The 21044-nt window shown below is 45.1% G+C and overlaps 1 protein-coding gene across 1 annotated transcript in view; it reads left to right on the forward strand.

Moving 5' to 3' along the window:
* LOC106577377 (transcription factor COE3) overlaps positions 1 to 21044 on the forward strand; it is a 217881-nt gene that overhangs the window by 128463 nt on the left and 68374 nt on the right. Inside the window, exons 7-8 of the mRNA XM_082964544.1 lie at positions 9279 to 9360; positions 20751 to 20868. Of these exons, the coding sequence (XP_082820670.1) occupies positions 9279 to 9360; positions 20751 to 20868 (200 nt within the window). The remainder of the gene's footprint in view (positions 1 to 9278; positions 9361 to 20750; positions 20869 to 21044) is intronic.

Raw genomic sequence — 21044 nt, forward strand, 5'->3', positions numbered from 1 at the left:
GGCTCTGGTCAAATGTAGTGCACTATAAAGGGAATAGGGTGCCATTTAAGACACAAGCACAGTTTACCAGGGGGGAGTGGTGAGAGGAGAGGGAGAGAAGAGGAGAAGAGGATAGGAGAGGAGAGGAGAGGACGGGAGGGGAGAAAAGAGAAGAGGAGATGAGAGAAGAGAAGAGAAGAGAAGAGAGGAGAGGAGATGAGAGGAGGGAAGAGAAGAGAGGAGAGGAGATGAGATGAGAGGAGGGGAGGGGAGAGGAGAGAAGAGGAGATGAGAGAAGAGAAGAGAGGAGAGAAGAGATAAGGAGAGAGGAGAGGAGTAAGGGAATAAGGGCCATATTTCCACCTTGATTTCCTCTGATACCTACTGTGACAGGTTATGACTCTGTAGGGAAATAAAGAAGATGACCAGGGAATTAGAGTTCATAACGGTACGTCTCTGTAATGGGTTGTCAGATAAAACAGCCCTGACGCCCTTAAAACATACTGGACACAATTAAACCTAATGCTTTAACGACAGACAGACAGACAGACAGCGCCGTGTTAGCACTGATCTGATGACAGGACCATCTGCATCCCACACGCATGAACCATTAGAACAGGGAGGAGAGGATCTATTGATGCTGGACCAAGACAAAGATTTACTGTCATACAATAGAGACCGCTCGCCTCCTCCTCCTCCTCCTCCTCCTCCTCCTCCATCTCCTCCATCTCCTCCTCCTCCTCCATCTCCTCCATCTCCTCCATCTCCTCCTCCATCTCCTCTTCCTTCATCTCCTCCTTCTCCAGCTCCTCCATCTCCTCCTCCTTCATCTCCTCCTTCTCCATCTCCTCCATCTCCATCTCCTCCATCTCCTCCATCTCCTCCTCCTCCATCTCCTCCTCTCTCCTCCATCTCCTCCTCTCTCCTCCCACTCCTTCTCTCTCCTCCAGCTCCTTCTCTCTCCTCCATCTCCTCCTCCTCCATCTCCTCTCTCCTCCATCTCCTCACTCCTCCTCTCTCCTCCATCTCCTCTCTCCTCCTCTCTCCTCCATCTCCTCCTCTCTCCCCCTCTCGCCTCCATCTCCACTCTTCTCCTCTCTCCTCCATATCCTTTCTCCTTCTCTCTCCTCCTTTTCCCCCTCCTCCTCTCTCCTCCATCTACTCTCTCCTTCATCTTCTCTCTCCTCCTCTCACCTCCCCCTCCTCCTCTCTCCTCCTCTCTCCCATCTCCTCTCTCCTCCATCTCCTCCTCCTCTCTCCTCCACTCTCCTCCTCTTCCCCCTCCTCCTCTCTCCCCCACCTCCTCTGACCTCCAGTTCTCTCTCCATCTTCTCTCTCCTCCTCCTCCTCCTCCCCCCCCTCCTCCTCCTCCTCTCTCTCCTGAGTCTCCTGTTCATCCTCCTCTCTCTCCTGAGTCAGTGGGGAGACTGGTGTCAGACGGGCTTGGAGAGAATGTGTATAAATGACCGTAGGAACAGGAGAGGTGCTCAGGGTTAGAGATGCCATTTCACATTGTGATTTATCCTTCTGGCCCAAATTCCCTTTGGAGACCTTAAAGTGGGCGGCTGGAGAAAGAGAGAAAACTAGTGTTTCTTCGTGCATAGAGGCCTTCATATGCCTTCATATTTGCAGAGCGAAATACATTTGTTAACTCAACAAAAATACAATCAGCGATGCATGACACCAAAACGAGAAAAGAGAAATCGAACATTATGCGCCTAACCTTCTCTGGTATTGGGACGGTGTTGAATAAATATTCCTAAACACGATACATACTAGTACAGCACAATACCCAGCCTGGTATAGGATAGGACACATTTGGATTACCTGTGTATATCAGGGCTGGGGTATAATACTAACATCAGTGCTGGGGTATACTTCTAACATCAGGGCTGGGGTGTACTACTAACATCAGGGCTGGGGTAGACTACTAACATCAGGGCTGGGGTATACTACTAACATCAGGGCTGGGGTATACTACTAACATCAGGGCTGGGGTGTACTACTAACATCAGGGCTGGGGTATACTACTAACATCAGGGCTGGGGTATACTACTAACATCAGGGCTGGGGTATACTACTAACATCAGGGCTGGGGTATACTACTAACATCAGGGCTGGGGTATACTACTAACATCAGGGCTGGGGTGTACTACTAACATCAGGGCTGGGGTATACTACTAACATCAGGGCTGGGGTATACTACTAACATCAGGGCTGGGGTATACTACTAACATCAGGGCTGGGGTATACTACTAACATCAGGGCTGGGGTATACTACTAACATCAGGGCTGGGGTATACTACTAACATCAGGGCTGGGGTATACTACTAACATCAGGGCTGGGGTATACTACTAACATCAGGGCTGGGGTATACTACTAACATCAGGGCTGGGGTATACTACTAACATCAGGGCTGGGGTATACTACTAACATCAGGGCTGGGGTATACTACTAACATCAGGGCTGGGGTATACTACTAACATCAGGGCTGGGGTATACTACTAACATCAGGGCTGGGGTATACTACTAACATCAGGGCTGGGGTATACTACTAACATCAGGGCTGGGGTATACTACTAACATCAGGGCTGGGGTGTACTACTAACATCAGGGCTGGGGTATACTACTAACATCAGGGCTGGGGTATACTACTAACATCAGGGCTGGGGTATACTACTAACATCAGGGCTGGGGTGTACTACTAACATCAGGGCTGGGGTATACTACTAGACTAGCTGTGTTAAATATTGAACTTGGAAGACAGTAAGCCTCCACCTTTCAACTGTGCCTCGGAGCTAAGCCCCCATATCTCACTGCATCTCCCTGGAAATAGCTGGGGTCCATTTTAAACAGCGTCCCATAATGAGGCTTTACCAGAGAAGAAGAGAAAAGGAAGAGAGGAGAGAAAACAAGACAGGGAAGAGATATCTGTATGTCTGTGAGGGTTCCTTACATGGGAAAGTTGTCAGCTCAAGAGCAATGGGTGTCAGCCAGGTCTCCTCTCCTCTCCTCTCCTCTCCTCTCCTCTCCTCTCCTCTCCTCTCCTCTCCTCTCCTCTCCTCTCTTTCTCGTGGTTCTCTCAGACATTACATTTGTTCAGAAGATTAGCCAGGTTGTAATTTGGTCTACCTTGATCCTTCTCTCTCTCTCTCTCTCTCTCTCTCTCTCTCTTCTCTCTTCCTCTCTCTCTCTCTCTCTCTCTCTCTCTCTTCCTCCCTCCCTCCTGTGCATGCTAATCTACCTGACTATTGAACATGTTAGGGTTTAGTTGGGTGCTGGTTGTTGGAATATCAAGTGTCTGCTTCCTGGTTGATAAGGTGGTGAGATGGCAGATGGGTACTCAAAGTGGCTGTGATCCTTGAGCACCAGGAGTGTTATGGAGAGGGTGGTGGGGGGGGAGACAGGACACACGTGGGCACACACAGTCCCTGGTATGCCCTGCTCTGGTCCTGGCCCTGGCACTGCCCTGCGATTGTCCTGGCCCATGCCCTGCTCTGGCCCTGTCATGCCCTGCCCTGCTCTGCCCCTAGCCTGCTCTGGCCCTAGCCTGCTCTGCCCTTAGCCTGCTCTGGCCCTAGCCTGCTCTGTCCCTAGCATGCTCTGTCCCTGCTCTACTCTGTCCCTAGCCTGCTCTGCCCCTAGCCTGCTCTGTCCCTAGCCTGCTCTGTCCCTAGCCTGCTTTTCCCCTAGCCTGCTCTGTCCCTAGCCTGCTCTGTCCCTGCTCTGCTCTGTCCCTAGCCTGCTCTGTCCCTAGCCTGCTCTGCTCTGTCCCTAGCCTGCTCTGTCCCTAACCTGCTCTGCTCTGCCCTTAGCCTGCTCTGTCCCTAGCCTGCTCTGCACCTAGCCTGCTCTACTCTGGCCCTAGCCTTCTCTGTCCCTAGCCTGCTCTGTCCCTAGCCTGCTATACTCTGGCCCTAGCCTGCTCTGTCCCTAGCCTGCTCTGCTCTGTCCCTAGCCTGCTCTGCTCTGTCCCTAGCCTGCTCTGTCCCTAGCCTGCTCTGTCCCTGCTCTGCTCTGTCCCTAGCCTGCTCTGTCCCTAGCCTGCTCTGTCCCTGCTCTGTCCCTAGCCTGCTCTGTCCCTAGCCTGCTCTGTCCCTAGCCTGCTCTGTCCCTGCTCTGCTCTGTCCCTAGCCTGCTCTGTCCCTAGCCTGCTCTGTCCCTAGCCTGCTCTGCCCCTAGCCTGCTCTTGCCCTAGCCTGCTCTGTCCCTAGCCTGCTCTGGCCCTAGCCTGCTCTGTTCCTGCTCTGCTCTGTCCCTAGCCTGCTCTGGCCCTAGCCTGCTCTGTCCCTAGCCTGCTCTGGCCCTAGCCTGCTCTGTTCCTGCTCTACTCTGTCCCTAGCCTGCTCTGTTCCTGCTCTGATCTGTCCCTAGCCTGCTCTGTCCCTAGCCTGCTCTGTCCCGAGCCTGCTCTGCACCTAGCCTGCTCTGGTCCTAGCCTGCTCTGTTCCTGCTCTACTCTGTCCCTAGCCTGCTCTGTCCCTAGCCTGCTCTGCCCCTAGCCTGCTCTGTCCCTAGCCTGCTCTGGCCCTAGCCTGCTCTGTCCCTGCTCTGCTCTGTCCCTAGCCTGCTCTGGCCCTAGCCTGCTCTGGCCCTAGCCTGCTCTGGCCCTAGCCTGCTCTACTCTGGCCCTAGCCTGCTCTGTCCCTGGCCTGCTCTGTCCCTAGTCTGCTCTGTCCCTAGTGTGCTCTGTCCCTAGCCTGCTCTGTCCCTAGCCTGCTCTGTCCCTGCTCTGTCCCTAGCCTGCTCTGTCCCTAGCCTGCTCTGTCCCTGCTCTGTCCCTAGCCTGCTCTGTCCCTAGCCTGCTCTGTCCCTAGCCTGCTCTGTCCCTGCTCTACTCTGGCCCTAGCCTGCTCTGTTCCTGCTCTGCTCTGTCCCTAGCCTGCTCTGTCCCTAGCCTGCTCTAGCCCTAGCCTGCTCTGTCCCTAGCCTGCTCTGTCCCTAGCCTGCTCTGTCCCTATCCTGATCTGTCCCTGCTCTACTCTGTCCCTAGCCTGCTCTGTTCCTGCTCTGCTCTGTCCCTAGCCTGCTCTGTCCCTAGCCTGCTCTGGCCCTAGCCTGCTCTGTCCCTAGCCTGCTCTGTCCCTAGCCTGCTCTGTCCCTGCTCAACTCTGTCCCTAGCCTGCTCTGTTCCTGCTCTGCTCTGGCCCTAGCCTGCTCTGTCCCTAGCCTGCTCTACTCTGGCCCTAGCCTGCTCTGTCCCTGGCCTGCTCTGCTCTGTCCCTAGCCTGCTCTGCTCTGTCCCTAGCCTGCTCTGTCCCTAGCCTGCTCTGTCCCTAGTCTGCTCTGTCCCTAGTGTGCTCTGTCCCTAGCCTGCTCTGTCCCTAGCCTGCTCTGTCCCTGCTCTGTCCCTAGCCTGCTCTGTCCCTAGCCTGCTCTGTCCCTAGCCTGCTCTGTCCCTAGCCTGCTCTGGCCCTAGCCTGCTCTGTCCCTAGCCTGCTCTGTCCCTGCTCTACTCTGGCCCTAGCCTGCTCTGTTCCTGCTCTGCTCTGTCCCTAGCCTGCTCTGTCCCTAGCCTGCTCTGGCCCTAGCCTGCTCTGTCCCTAGCCTGCTCTGTCCCTAGCCTGCTCTGTCCCTGCTCTACTCTGTCCCTAGCCTGCTCTGTTCCTGCTCTGCTCTGTCCCTAGCCTGCTCTGTCCCTAGCCTGCTCTATCCCTAGCCTGCTCTGTCCCTAGCCTGCTCTGCCCCTAGCCTGCTCTGTCCCTAGCCTGCTCTGTCCCTGCTCTGCTCTGTCCCTGCTCTACTCTGGCCCTAGCCTGCTCTGTTCCTGCTCTGCTCTGTCCCTAGCCTGCTCTGTCCCTAGCCTGCTCTGGCCCTAGCCTGCTCTGTCCCTAGCCTGCTCTGTCCCTAGCCTGCTCTGTCCCTGCTCTACTCTGTCCCTAGCCTGCTCTGTTCCTGCTCTGCTCTGTCCCTAGCCTGCTCTGTCCCTAGCCTGCTCTGTCCCTAGCCTGCTCTGGCCCTAGTCTGCTCTGTCCCTAGCCTGCTCTGCTCTGTCCCTAGCCTGCTCTGTCCCTGCTCTACTCTGTCCCTAGCCTGCTCTGTCCCTAGCCTGCTCTGCTCTGTCCCTAGCCTGCTCTGATCTGTCCCTAGTCTGCTCTGTCCCTGCTCTGCTCTGTCCCTAGCCTGCTCTGTCCCTAGCCTGCTCTATCCCTAGCCTGCTCTGTCCCTAGCCTGCTCTGCCCCTAGCCTGCTCTGTCCCTAGCCTGCTCTGTCCCTGCTCTGCTCTGTCCCTGCTCTACTCTGGCCCTAGCCTGCTCTGTTCCTGCTCTGCTCTGTCCCTAGCCTGCTCTGTCCCTAGCCTGCTCTGCTCTGTCCCTAGCCTGCTCTGTCCCTGCTCTACTCTGTCCCTAGCCTGCTCTGTCCCTAGCCTGCTCTGCTCTGTCCCTAGCCTGCTCTGATCTGTCCCTAGTCTGCTCTGTCCCTGCTCTGCTCTGTCCCTAGCCTGCTCTGTCCCTAGCCTGCTCTGCTCTGTCCCTAGCCTGCTCTGTCCCTAGCCTGCTCTGCTCTGTCCCTAGCCTGCTCTGATCTGTCCCTAGTCTTCTCTGTCCCTAGCCTGATCTGTCCCTAGCCTGCTCTGTCCCTAGCCTGCTCTGTCCTGCTCTGTCCCTAGCCTGATCTGTCCCTAGCCTGCTCTGTCCCTAGCCTGCTCTGTCCCTGCTCTGTCCCTAGCCTGCTCTGTCCCTAGCCTGCTCTGTCCCTAGCCTGCTCTGTCCCTAGCCTACTCTGGCCCTAGCCTGCTCTGTTCCTGCTCTGCTCTGTCCCTAGCCTGCTCTGTCCCTAGCCTGCTCTGGCCCTAGCCTGCTCTGTCCCTAGCCTGCTCTGTCCCTAGCCTGCTCTGTCCCTATCCTGCTCTGTCCCTGCTGTGCTCTGTCCCTAGCCTGCTCTGTTCCTGCTCTGCTCTGTCCCTAGCCTGCTCTGTCCCTAGCCTGCTCTGTCCCTAGCCTGCTCTGTCCCTAGCCTGCTCTGTCCCTGCTCTACTCTGTCCCTAGCCTGCTCTGTTCCTGCTCTACTCTGTCCCTAGCCTGCTCTGTCCCTAGCCTGCTCTGCCCCTAGCCTGCTCTGTCCCTAGCCTGCTCTGCCCCTAGCCTGCTCTGTCCCTAGCCTGCTCTGTCCCGGCTCTGCTCTGTCCCTGCTCTACTCTGGCCCTAGCCTGCTCTGTTCCTGCTCTGCTCTGTCCCTAGCCTGCTCTGTCCCTAGCCTGCTCTGGCCCTAGCCTGCTCTGTCCCTAGCCTGCTCTGTCCCTAGCCTGCTCTGTCCCTGCACTACTCTGTCCCTAGCCTGCTCTGTTCCTGCTCTGCTCTGTCCCTAGCCTGCTCTGTCCCTAGCCTGCTCTGTCCCTAGCCTGCTCTGGCCCTAGTCTGCTCTGACCCTAGCCTGCTCTGCTCTGGCCCTAGCCTCTTGAGCGTCTCGTCCCGTCCCGCGAAAACTCCTAGCGACATTAGCATAACGAAATTTAATTAAATTTTTTTTCAAATATAGGACTGTCTCATATCGTTTTATAGATACACCTCTCCTCAATCGACCCACGTCGTCCGATTTCAAAAAGGTTTTACAGGAAAAGCAAAACATTAGATTATGTTAGAGGAGTCCATCGTAAAAGCTACAACATAGCCATTTTCCGACCAACCACATGCATCACAAATAACCAAAAAACAGCTAAATGCAGCCCTAACCTTTTACAAACTTCATCAGATGACACACCTAGGACATCATGTTACACAATGCATGCATTCTTTTGCTCAATAAAGTTCATATTTATATATGAAAACAGCATTTTACATCGGCGTCTGACGTTGACTAACTATTTTCCCGTCAAATGCATTCCGGGGAAACAGTGCTACAATTTACTGAATTACTATTCGAAAACATTTTAAAAATGTAATATTGTCATTCTAAGATTTATAGATGAATATCTCTTGAAAGCACCTGTCATACCAGATTTAAAAATAACTTTACTGGGTAATCACACTTAGCGATAAAAGGGGATGCGATACTCAGAAAATGAGCTAGTAAACCTAGCTCTGCGCCATCTTGGAACAATCGCATATCACATCTAATCTTGTATAATATTGTCAATAATCGCTTACCTTTAGTTGTCTTCATCAGAAAGCACTTCCAGAAATCCCAGGTCCACAACAGATGTATTTTCGGTCGAAAAAGTCCATCCTTTATGTTCCATTAGCTTGCTGTTGTTAGCGCGTCTGAATGCTGTATCCAAATGCTCTGCCGTGCGCAGGACAGCCGTTTCGAAATAAAACATTTTTTTCCCATCTAGGTTCGTTCAAACATGTCAGACGTTGTATAACATAAATCTTCAGGGCCTGTTTCAACAAGAGAGCCAATAAGATTCGAGGGGGACGATTGTATTGTGTTTCAAAACGTTTCCAAAAGTGGGGGTAGACAGGGCCGCCGGCGTCATAATGGTGATGGCCCTCCCCCTGTGACCAATTTCCAACGCGTCTCATTCACTGAGTTTCGACAGTAGAAGGCTCAAAACACTTTGTAAAGACTGGGGACATCTTGTGGAAGCAATAGGAAGTGCTCAATGAACGATAGCTCACGGTGTGAATAATAGGCAACGACGTGAAGTTGAGTCCACAATTCAGAATTCCACTTCCTGTTTCAATCGGTCTCGGGGTTTTGACTGCCATATGAGTTCTGTTATACTCACAGACACCATTCAAACAGTTTTAGAAACTTTAGGGTGTTTTCTATCCACAGGTATTAATTATATGCATATCCTAGCTTCTGAGTTTGATTAGTAGGCCGTTGAAAATGGGCACGAATTTTTTCCAAAATGCGCTGTGGCGCCCCCTATCCTAGGGTAACGTCAAGAGGCTAGCCTGCTCTGTCCCTAGCCTGCTCTGTCCCTAGCCTGCTCTGTCCCTAGCCTGATCTGTCCCTAGCCTGCTCTGCTCTGCTCGTAGTAGTGAAGAGTTGTTAAAAGGATCAGAGATGACTGCTAGTCATAGTTATGATTGGTCTATATTATGTCTGGGGACATTTTTATAGATGTGGCTTAGAATCATGATGTGATGTGTACTTCCTGGAAGTAGTTATGTTTAAATCAATGAGATGTGTTATGTTCTTTACCGGCGTTGATTTGTCGCTGTGTGTGTTTGTGTCTGCATGAGAGAGAGGGAGGGGGGAGGGAGGGAGGGAGAGAGAGAGATTAGTTGTGATTATGCTGGAATTCTCCAGTGTCTTTTTATTAAATGAATCCCAGATGACATTGTGTCTATCTGTTTTCAAAGGGACTGAATGTCTAATGTGAGGTCTCTTTCTTTTGCTCTTTCAGATTCTTCTTGAAATTCTTCCTCAAGTGCAATCAGAACTGCTTGAAGAATGCAGGAAACCCACGAGACATGCGCAGATTCCAGGTAACTAACACAAAAACACATTCAGACACTTCCTCTATCTGACCTCCTCATGGATGGATACTCTCTGTCTCTCTGTTTCTCTCTCTGTTTCTCTCTCTGTTTCTCTCTCTCTGTCTCCGTCTCTCTGTCTCTGTCTCTCTCTCTGTCTCTGTCTCTCTCTGTCTCTCTGTCTCTGTCTCTCTCTCTCTGTCTCTTTCTCTCTGTTTCTCTCTCTGTCTCTGTCTCTCTCTGTCTCTCTTTGTCTCTCTTTGTCTCTCTCTGTCTCTCTCTCGGTCTCTGTCTCTGTCTCTCTCTGTCTCTCTCTGTCTCTCTCTCTCTGTCTCTCTGTCTCTGTCTCTGTCTATTTCTCTGTCTCTCTCTCTCTCTCTCTCTCTCTCTCTCTCTCTATCGCTCCCCCCACCTACACAACACAGAATGTGAACCCAAAACTCTGCATTTCCCTAAAGGGATGGTGGGCCAGTGGAGGTCCCAGTGTTGGCCCCATGCCACCTGACTGTAGCTGGCTGCTGAACCTTATTGCTTTGCAGATATATTTAAACAGGTCAGCCAGGACAGAACAGGCTCTATACCTCTCTAGGGAGGGGAATGGTGCAGCTGTTTGCCTCTTTTTCCTATGCAGAAGCTCAGGAGTCTTCAGCTACCTGCGGTTACAGTTATACTGCGCTGTCTCTCTCTCTCTCGCTTTCTCTCTCTCCCCGTCTGTCTCTAACTCTCTATCTCTCTAATTTTCTAGGACAACATACACACTGTTAAAAACTAGACTTGCAGCTTGTGATAATCTGCCGTATTAAAAAAGATACAGGCCTCTGTATCGTTCAGGTTCTATATTGTAGTTGTACAGTATATAGATGTATCTAAGAGTGAGTGGGGCTCCTTGGAACTAACACACAGCTTGGCAGTTGATTTGTCACACTGTGTCCGGTGCAAGTGGTCCTGCTAATGCTGATCCATGAGCAGAGAGCAGAAGGTCAAACCCAGAGTGACTGGTAGTCTCCTCTCTGCCTCCATGGCCACTAAACCCAGAGTGACTGGTAGTCTCCTCTCTGCATCCATGGCCACTAAACCCAGAGTGACTGGTAGTCTCCTCTCTGCCTCCATGGCCACTAAACCCAGAGTGACTGGTAGTCTCCTCTCTGTCTCCATGGCCACTAAACCCAGAGTGACTGGTAGTCTCCTCTCTGTCTCCATGGTCACTAAACCCAGAGTGACTGGTAGTCTCCTCTCTGCCTCGATGGTCACTAAAGCCAGAGTGACTGGTAGTCTCCTCTCTGTCTCGATGACAATAGAAACTCTACAATAGAGACACCAGTCATGGGGAGAGAGGGAAGGAGGACTTCTCTCCTTCGTCTGACAGTTTTGCTCCAGTGTCTCACCCTAACTAATTTCCCCGCCTCCCTCAAGGTTTAAGTGGACTTAACAGCATGTCAGGGCCCTCAGCACCATTTCCACCAGGCTTCAGCTACCTCAGCACCTTGAGGAAAGTATTGTGTGTGTGTGTTAGAGAGAGGGAAAGACAGAGCCAGAGAGAGAGGGGAAGAGAAGCTGTGAGACTACCATTCAAACCACAGAGGGAGAGACTTTCCCTCAGCAGCTGTGAGAGCAGGCCAGTCCACCACTACAACTTCAGTTCTATTCTTGTCCCCTTAAAGGACCTTTTTCAACATGCTTTTCCATGCTCCTATTGTATCAGTCTGTTTGAACTAATATGGACAAACGTTTACTGATGTTTTGCATTTAAATGCAGAAAGGTTTGTTAAAACTACGTAGGAAAATAATGCCTTGACGTCTGTAGCTATAATCGTCATTGTGATTAAAAAAAAATCTAATCGACAATTTTTTTTAATAAATCCTACGCAACTCAATATTCACCCAAAATTCAAAATACAGAAACAAAGCCCCCCCCCAAAACCCAGCAAAACACCCTGTCTTCCACTTTGAATGCTTGATGTTGAAGAAACCTACCTCTCTTGACTTTGCTCGCCGTCTCTTCACCACTGCTTTAAATGCCATTTCCAGAATATATTTGACAGACTCTCCCGACCATGGTGTTCCTTAGGCAAGGTCGAGCTTTCCTGCAAGCCTCCTTTCCCCACTTACTACACACAGCTCCGTCCCAAATGTCGCGCCCTATTCCCTACGTAGTGCATTACTTTTCACCAGGGTCCTATGCACTATGTTGGGAAGAGGGTGCCATTTGGGATGCTCGCTACCACGGCTCAGCTGGAAGCCAGTGAGAGCTCTATCCATCATCTCCATCCACGGCCAGGCTCTGAACCTGGACACAAGAATGGAGCCCTTTCACTCCTTTAAAAAAAACAGAGAGAGAAAAAAAGAGAGAGGAGAATTCCATTGACATACCCGAGGTCAATCACCATCAGAATGAACCAGAGAGAGAGAGAGAGAGAGAGAGAGAGAGAGAGAGAGAGAGAGAGAGAGAGAAAGAGAAAGAGAGAGAAGGAGCTCTGAGTGAAAACACTTCACCCATTCATGCAGGGGCCTCTCCAATCCCTTCCAACCCTCCATTGACATGCTAAAACCCTCATTATCACACATTAAATGCAACTGTATAATTAGGATTGTTTACTAAATAGAAAAAAGGGAGAAGGAGGTCTGGTTGATTCTTTCAGGAGGTTTTAGGTCATCGTCTCAGTCAGATATCCTCCTCATCTATCCCTCTAGACATCTCTAACTGTCTCTCTGAAGCCGTCACACAAACGGCACCATAATCCCTACAGAGTGCACTAGTTTTTAGGGTAGACTACGCTATGACGGAGGCTGCCTGAGTAATGACAGGAAACATCTGATCAATGTGAATATCAACAGATCAATGTGAATATCAACAGATCAATGTGAATATCAACAGATCAATGTGAATATCAACAGATCAATGTGAATATCAATGTGAATATCAACAGATCAATATGAATATCAATATGAATATCAACAGATAAATATGAATATCAATGTGAATATCAACAGATCAATATGAATATCAACAGATCAATGTGAATATCAACAGATCAATGTGAATATCAACAGATCAATATGAATATCAACAGATCAATATGAATATCAACAGATCAATATGAATATCAACAGATCAATGTGAATATCAATGTGAATATCAACAGATCAATATGAATATCAATATGAATATCAACAGATCAATATGAATATCAACAGATCACTGTGAATATCAATGTGAATATCAACAGATCAATATGAATATCAATGTGAATATCAACAGATCAATGTGAATATCAACAGATCAATGTGAATATCAACAGATCAATGTGAATATCAACAGATCAATGTGAATATCAACAGATCAATGTGAATATCAACAGATCAATGTGAATATCAACAGATCAATATGAATATCAACAGATCAATATGAATATCAACAGATCAATATGAATATCAACAGATCAATGTGAATATCAATGTGAATATCAACAGATCAATATGAATATCAATATGAATATCAACAGATCAATATGAATATCAACAGATCACTGTGAATATCAATGTGAATATCAACAGATCAATATGAATATCAATGTGAATATCAACAGATCAATGTGAATATCAACAGATCAATGTGAATATCAACAGATCAATGTGAATATCAATGTGAATATCAACAGATCAATATGAATATCAAAAGATCAATATGAATATCAACAGATCAATGTGAATATCAACAGATCAATATGAATATCAAACAGATCAATGTGAATATCAACAGATCAATATGAATATCAACAGATCAATGTGAATATCAACAGATCAATATGAATATCAACAGATCAATATGAATATCAACAGATCAATGTGAATATCAATATGAATATCAACAGATCAATGTGAATATCAACAGATCAATATGAATATCAACAGATCAATATGAATATCAACAGATCAATGTGAATATCAATATAAATATCAACAGATAAATGTGAATATCAACAGATCAATATCAACAGATCAATGTGAATATCAACAGATCAATGTGAATATCAATATGCATATCAACAGATCAATGTGAATGATCAACAGATCAATATGAATATCAATATGAATATCAACAGATCAATGTGAATATCAACAGATCAATATGAATATCAATATGAATATCAACAGATCAATGTGAATATCAACAGATCAATGTGAATATCAACAGATCAATGTGAATATCAACAGATCAATGTGAATATCAACAGATCAATATGAATATCAACAGATCAATATGAACATCAACAGATCAATATGAATATCAACAGATCAATGTGAATATCAATGTGAATATCAACAGATCAATATGAATATCAATATGAATATCAACAGATCAAAATGAATATCAACAGATCACTGTGAATATCAATGTGAATATCAACAGATCAATATGAATATCAATGTGAATATCAACAGATCAATGTGAATATCAACAGATCAATGTGAATATCAACAGATCAATGTGAATATCAATGTGAATATCAACAGATCAATATGAATATCAAAAGATCAATATGAATATCAACAGATCAATGTGAATATCAACAGATCAATATGAATATCAAACAGATCAATGTGAATATCAAAAGATCAATATGAATATCAACAGATCAATGTGAATATCAACAGATCAATGTGAATATCAACAGATCAATATGAATATCAACAGATCAATATGAATATCAACAGATCAATGTGAATATCAATATAAATATCAACAGATCAATGTGAATATCAACAGATCAATATCAACAGATCAATGTGAATATCAACAGATCAATGTGAATATCAATATGCATATCAACAGATCAATGTGAATGATCAACAGATCAATATGAATATCAATATGAATATCAACAGATCAATGTGAATATCAACAGATCAATATGAATATCAATATGAATATCAACAGATCAATATGAATATCAACAGATCAATGTGAATATCAACAGATCAATGTGAATATCAACAGATCAATGTGAATATCAACAGATCAATGTGAATATCAATGTGAATATCAACAGATCAATATGAATATCAACAGATCAATATGAAAATCAACAGATCAATGTGAATATCAACAGATCAATATGAATATCAAACAGATCAATGTGAATATCAACAGATCAATATGAATATCAACAGATCAATATGAATATCAACAGATCAATGTGAATATCAATATGAATATCAACAGATCAATGTGAATATCAACAGATCAATATGAATATCAACAGATCAATATGAATATCAACAGATCAATGTGAATATCAACAGATCAATCTGAATATCAACAGATCAATATGAATATCAACAGATCAATGTGAATATCAATATAAATATCAACAGATCAATGTGAATATCAACAGATCAATATCAACAGATCAATGTGAATATCAACAGATCAATGTGAATATCAATATGCATATCAACAGATCAATGTGAATGATCAACAGATCAATATGAATATCAATATGAATATCAACAGATCAATGTGAATATCAACAGATCAATATGAATATCAATATGAATATCAACAGATCAATAGGAATATCAACAGATCAATGTGAATATCAACAGATCAATGTGAATATCAACAGATCAATGTGAATATCAACAGATCAATGTGAATATCAATGTGAATATCAACAGATCAATATGAATATCAACAGATCAATATGAATATCAACAGATCAATGTGAATATCAACAGATCAATATGAATATCAAACAGATCAATGTGAATATCAACAGATCAATATGAATATCAACAGATCAATATGAATATCAACAGATCAATGTGAATATCAATATGAATATCAACAGATCAATATGAATATCAACAGATCAATGTGAATATCAATATGAATATCAACAGATCAATGTGAATATCAACAGATCAATATGAATATCAACAGATCAATATGAATATCAACAGATCAATGTGAATATCAACAGATCAATATGAATATCAACAGATCAATATGAATATCAACAGATCAATGTGAATATCAATATAAATATCAACAGATCAATGTGAATATCAACAGATCAATATCAACAGATCAATATGAATATCAACAGATCAATGTGAATATCAACAGATCAATGTGAATATCGATGTGAAAATCAACAGATCAATATGAATATCAACAGATCAATGTGAATATTAACAGATCAATGTGAATATAAACAGATCAATATGAATATCAACAGATCAATGTGAATATAAACAGATCAATGTGAATATCAACAGATCAATATGAATATCAACAGATCAATATGAATATCAACAGATCAATGTGAATATCAACAGATCAATATGAATATCAACAGATCAATATGAATATCAACAGATCAATGTGAATATCAATATAAATATCAACAGATCAATGTGAATATCAACAGATCAATATGAATATCAATGTGAATATCAACAGATCAATGTGAATATCAACAGATCAATGTGAATATCAACAGATCAATGTGAATATCAATGTGAAAATCAACAGATCAATATGAATATCAACAGATCAATGTGAATATTAACAGATCAATGTGAATATAAACAGATCAATATGAATATCAACAGATCAATGTGAATATCAACAGATCAATATGAATATCAACAGATCAATATGAATATCAACAGATCAATGTGAATATCAATATGAATATCAACAGATCAATGTGAATATCAACAGATCAATGTGAATATCAATATGAATATCAACAGATCAATGTGAATATCAACAGATCAATATGAATATCAATATGCATATCAACAGATCAATGTGAATGATCAACAGATCAATATGAATATCAATATGAATATCAACAGATCAATGTGAATATCAACAGATCAATATGAATATCAATATGAATATCAACAGATCAATATGAATATCAACAGATCAATATGAATATCATCAGATCAATGTGAATATCAATATGAATATTAACAGATCAATGTGAATATCAACAGATCAATATGAATATCAACAGATCAATATGAATATCAACAGATCAATATGAATATCAACAGATCAATATGAATATCAATATAAATATCAACAGATCAATATGAATATCAACAGATCAATGTGAATATCAACAGATCAATATGAATATCAACAGATCAATATGAATATCAACAGATCAATATGAACATCAACAGATCAATATGAATATCAACAGATCAATATGAATATCAACAGATCAATATGAATATCAACAGACCAATATGAATATCAACAGATCAATGTGAACAGAGGCTGTTAGAGTGAAGAGAGGGCAGGGGGGTGGTGAGGCGGGGCAGTGAGGCGGGTGGCTGAGAGACTGTTAATGACAGATAGACAACTGGACAGAGTCCCTTCCATAAGGTTCTCCTTCAGTGACAGAGGAACTGTAGCTAAAGCATTGAAGAAATCGTCTCCTGGCAGCCGCTTTGAGGAGGGAAAAGGATCCAAAAAAAAGGACAATGCTTTCATTCATTCAACAGGGAGAGTGGAGGAGGAGGGAGAGAGATGAGTGGCAGGTAATACATACACCCACTCAAAAATGACAAAAAAAGTATATATTTTATCGGCGCGTTCACACTTGTAAATGCACAAACTTGTTTTGACAAAACAGCCCTCCCTGTCACAGCAAAGGGTAATGCCGTGCTTGAAGCAAAATTGGATGTGCTTTTTTTTATTGTTGATCTACTTTTGAGAGGACACATCCACACTTACATTGGAAGAGAGAAAACATTTAACTGCAGTGTTTATTATCCGTTAAACGAGGCTTCTCACTGTAATGTCCTGTCTAAGTACAGACTCCATTACGGTTTCTTTCATTTCCAGAGACCTCCACACTGATGATGAAGCCACACAAACAAGAAAAATATATCTATGGTTTTTAATGTGCTTTAGTTTAGATTATTTTCTACTGATAGCTATAACGTTTTTTTAATGGGTGTTAGTTTAGAGTCTTTTTAAAGATATCTATAATGTTTTTAATGTGCCCTAGTTTATATAATAGTCTTTATTTATTCCACTGTGAGAGTAGATGACCACACAGGAAGTTAGAAAAACAAGAAAAAATGGAAGAAAGCTATAATGTGTGTTTGTTTAAAGAGGCCTCTTAATGTAACTAGTTGTTCAGTCATAGACAGTTCTGCTTCAGGGAAGCATATAAACATGTATACTGTAAATACTCAGCTATAGCCAGGACATTAATGATGTGAGCAAAGCGAGTCAACGCGCTGAGGGAAGTAGTTATATAACCACTCTGATTTTGTTTAGCTACTTCAAGGTGTGAAGACAGACTCCTTCCTCTGATTGGTGTGCCGTAACGTTTTGTGTTAATACCATTAAACCTACAGGGACATTGTACCCACCACGAAAACTAAAGAAGACAGAGAGAGAGAGAGAAACAACTGCCTTTTTCCTTAACCGTTTCTTAGGAACAGAAACAATGGAGGCTGGAGTTCAGGACCTTTTATTTCACATTAAATGTGTTATCCTTTATTGTTCAGAAGGTGCGGAGTGGTTCGTTCTCAGCCCTCTGCAGAATTATGTGGATCAATGAACGGTGTGGAAAGTCATACTAAACCCAGGAAGACTACAGTACAGTACAGTGGCTGAGACATCTTTCTAAGGTCCCTGGGTGATCCCCTGTCCAGCTAGAATACAGTACAGTACAGTACAGTGGCTGAGACATCTTTCTAAGGTCCCTGGGTGATCCCCTGTCCAGCTAGAATACAGTGCAGTACAGTACAGTGGCTGAGGCATCTTTCTAAGGTCCCTGGGTGATCCCCTGTCCAGCTAGAATACAGTACAGTACAGTACAGTGGCTGAGACATCTTTCTAAGGTCCCTGGGTGATCCCCTGTCCAGCTAGAATACAGTGCAGTGGCTGAGGCATCTTTCTAAGGCCCCTGGGTGATGCCCTGTCCAGCTAGAATACAGTACAGTACAGTACAGTGGCTGAGGCATCTTTCTAAGGTCCCTGGGTGATCCCCTGTCCAGCTAGAATACAGTACAGTACAGTACAGTGGCTGAGGCATCTTTCTAAGGCCCCTGGGTGATGCCCTGTCCAGCTAGAATACAGTACAGTACAGTACAGTGGCTGAGGCATCTTTCTAAGGTCCCTGGGTGATCCCCTGTCCAGCTAGAATACAGTACAGTACAGTACAGTACAGTGGCTGAGGCATCTTTCTAAGGCCCCTGGGTGATGCCCTGTCCAGCTAGAATACAGTACAGTGGCTGAGGCATCTTTCTAAGGTCCCTGGGTGATCCCCTGTCCAGCTAGAATACAGTACAGTACAGTACAGTGGCTGAGGCATCTTTCTAAGGTCCCTGGGTGATCCCCTGTCCAGCTAGAATACAGTACAGTGGCTGAGACATCTTTCTAAGGTCCCTGGGTGATGCCCTGTCCAGCTAGAATACAGTACAGTACAGTACAGTACAGTACAGTACAGTACAGTACAGTACAGTACAGTACAGTGGCTGAGGCATCTTTCTAAGGTCCCTGGGTGATCCCCTGTCCAGCTAGAATACAGTACAGTGGCTGAGACATCTTTCTAAGGTCCCTGGGTGATGCCCTGTCCAGCTAGAATACAGTACAGTACAGTACAGTACAGTACAGTACAGTACAGTACAGTACAGTACAGTAGCTGAGACATCTTTCTAAGGTCCCTGGGTGATCCCCTGTCCAGCTAGAATACAGTACAGTGGCTGAGACATCTTTCTAAGGTCCCTGGGTGATCCCCTGTCCAGCTAGAATACAGTACAGTACAGTACAGTGGCTGAGACATCTTTCTAAGGTCCCTGGGTGATCCCCTGTCCAGCTAGAATACAGTACAGTACAGTACAGTGGCTGAGGCATCTTTCTAAGGTCCCTGGGTGATCCCCTGTCCAGCTAGAATACAGTACAGTACAGTACAGTGGCTGAGACATCTTTCTAAGGTCCCTGGGTGATCCCCTGTCCAGCTAGAATACAGTGCAGTGGCTGAGGCATCTTTCTAAGGTCCCTGGGTGATCCCCTGTCCAGCTAGAATACAGTACAGTACAGTACAGTACAGTGGCTGAGGCATCTTTCTAAGGTCCCTGGGTGATCCCCTGTCCAGCTAGAATACAGTACAGTACAGTACAGTGGCTGAGACATCTTTCTAAGGTCCCTGGGTGATCCCCTGTCCAGCTAGAATACAGTGCAGTGGCTGAGGCATCTTTCTAAGGTCCCTGGGTGATCCCCTGTCCAGCTAGAATACAGTACAGTACAGTACAGTACAGTACAGTACAGTACAGTACAGTACAGTGGCTGAGGCATCTTTCTAAGGTCCCTGGGTGATCCCCTGTCCAGCTAGAATACAGTACAGTGGCTGAGGCATCTTTCTAAGGTCCCTGGGTGATGCCCTGTCCAGCTAGACTACAGTACAGTACAGTGGCTGAGGCATCTTTCTAAGGCCCCTGGGTGATCCCCTGTCCAGCTAGACTACAGTACAGTACAGTGGCTGAGGCATCTTTCTAAGGCCCCTGGGTGATCCCCTGTCCAGCTAGACTACAGTACAGTACAGTGGCTGAGGCATCTTTCTAAGGCCCCTGGGTGATCCCCTGTCCAGCTAGACTACAGTACAGTACAGTGGCTGAGGCATCTTTCTAAGGCCCCTGGGTGATCCCCTGTCCAACTCGTGTATCTTACTGTAGACAACCCATGGGGAGAGTCTAATATTAACATGTTAAACAGACAAGAGAAGAAGTACCAGTATGTTATATTTGAATGTGGCACTCATGAACTATATATATATATATTTAATATGTTTTAAAACTAAAATGAACATGTCTTACTGGGGTCAGGTCAGGCCAGGTAGTCCCTGACTGTTTCAGTACATTTCCTTACATTTGCTGTCTCATGAACACAGTCCTGTATATTACTGTAGACCTGAGAAAAACCTTCCTCCCATGGCTGTCTCATGAACAGTCCTGTATATTACTGTAGACCTGAGAAAGACCTTCCTCCCATGGCTTTGTGTGGAGGCTCAGCTTTTCCTGTTGCTACTGGCGAGTGGTATAGCATGCAGTGTTACAACAGAAAGACTGAAAATCCCATGGTGATGTCATGAACCCATGACAAGTAGTGCAGCTTCAGTAGGCTGAGGTCTGGTGTTTGGAGGGCATTTGAATGGAAACCCATGTGTTTCAAAAACCTCCAGCAAAGTCAAGGGGTTTCATCTCCTTCAAGTTGGTGGCAGCTCAGTTGTCACTAGTTTAAAGGGTCACAAAGCACTTTATGTTAAATAACAGTGTGGCAGCACGGCCAACATGACCTGTCTCCTGACACAGATACATAGACAGACTGTTTTAATGACTGGCTCCCCCTTTCACTCCTGTTGCAGGTTGTTGTATCAACAACGGTCAATGTGGACGGTCACGTCCTGGCGGTCTCAGACAACATGTTTGTCCATAACAACTCCAAGCACGGCAGAAGGGCTCGACGTCTAGACCCTTCTGAAGGTACGGACCCTCCTTATCTCTATCATGGTAGGCACATTCTACATGACTTTTATTTTGAAATACTTTCTAGTTTCCCTATGAGCACAAGACCTTGAAAGATGTTGAAAATACATATTTTCATTGTCATGTGGTCGCGGGGGTTAGTTCTTTGGTTCCATATCTCTTTCCTCATTTCC

This window comes from Salmo salar, chromosome 18 (genome assembly GCF_965601325.2).
Source record: "Salmo salar chromosome 18, fSalSal1, whole genome shotgun sequence".
Taxonomy (NCBI): domain Eukaryota; kingdom Metazoa; phylum Chordata; class Actinopteri; order Salmoniformes; family Salmonidae; genus Salmo; species Salmo salar.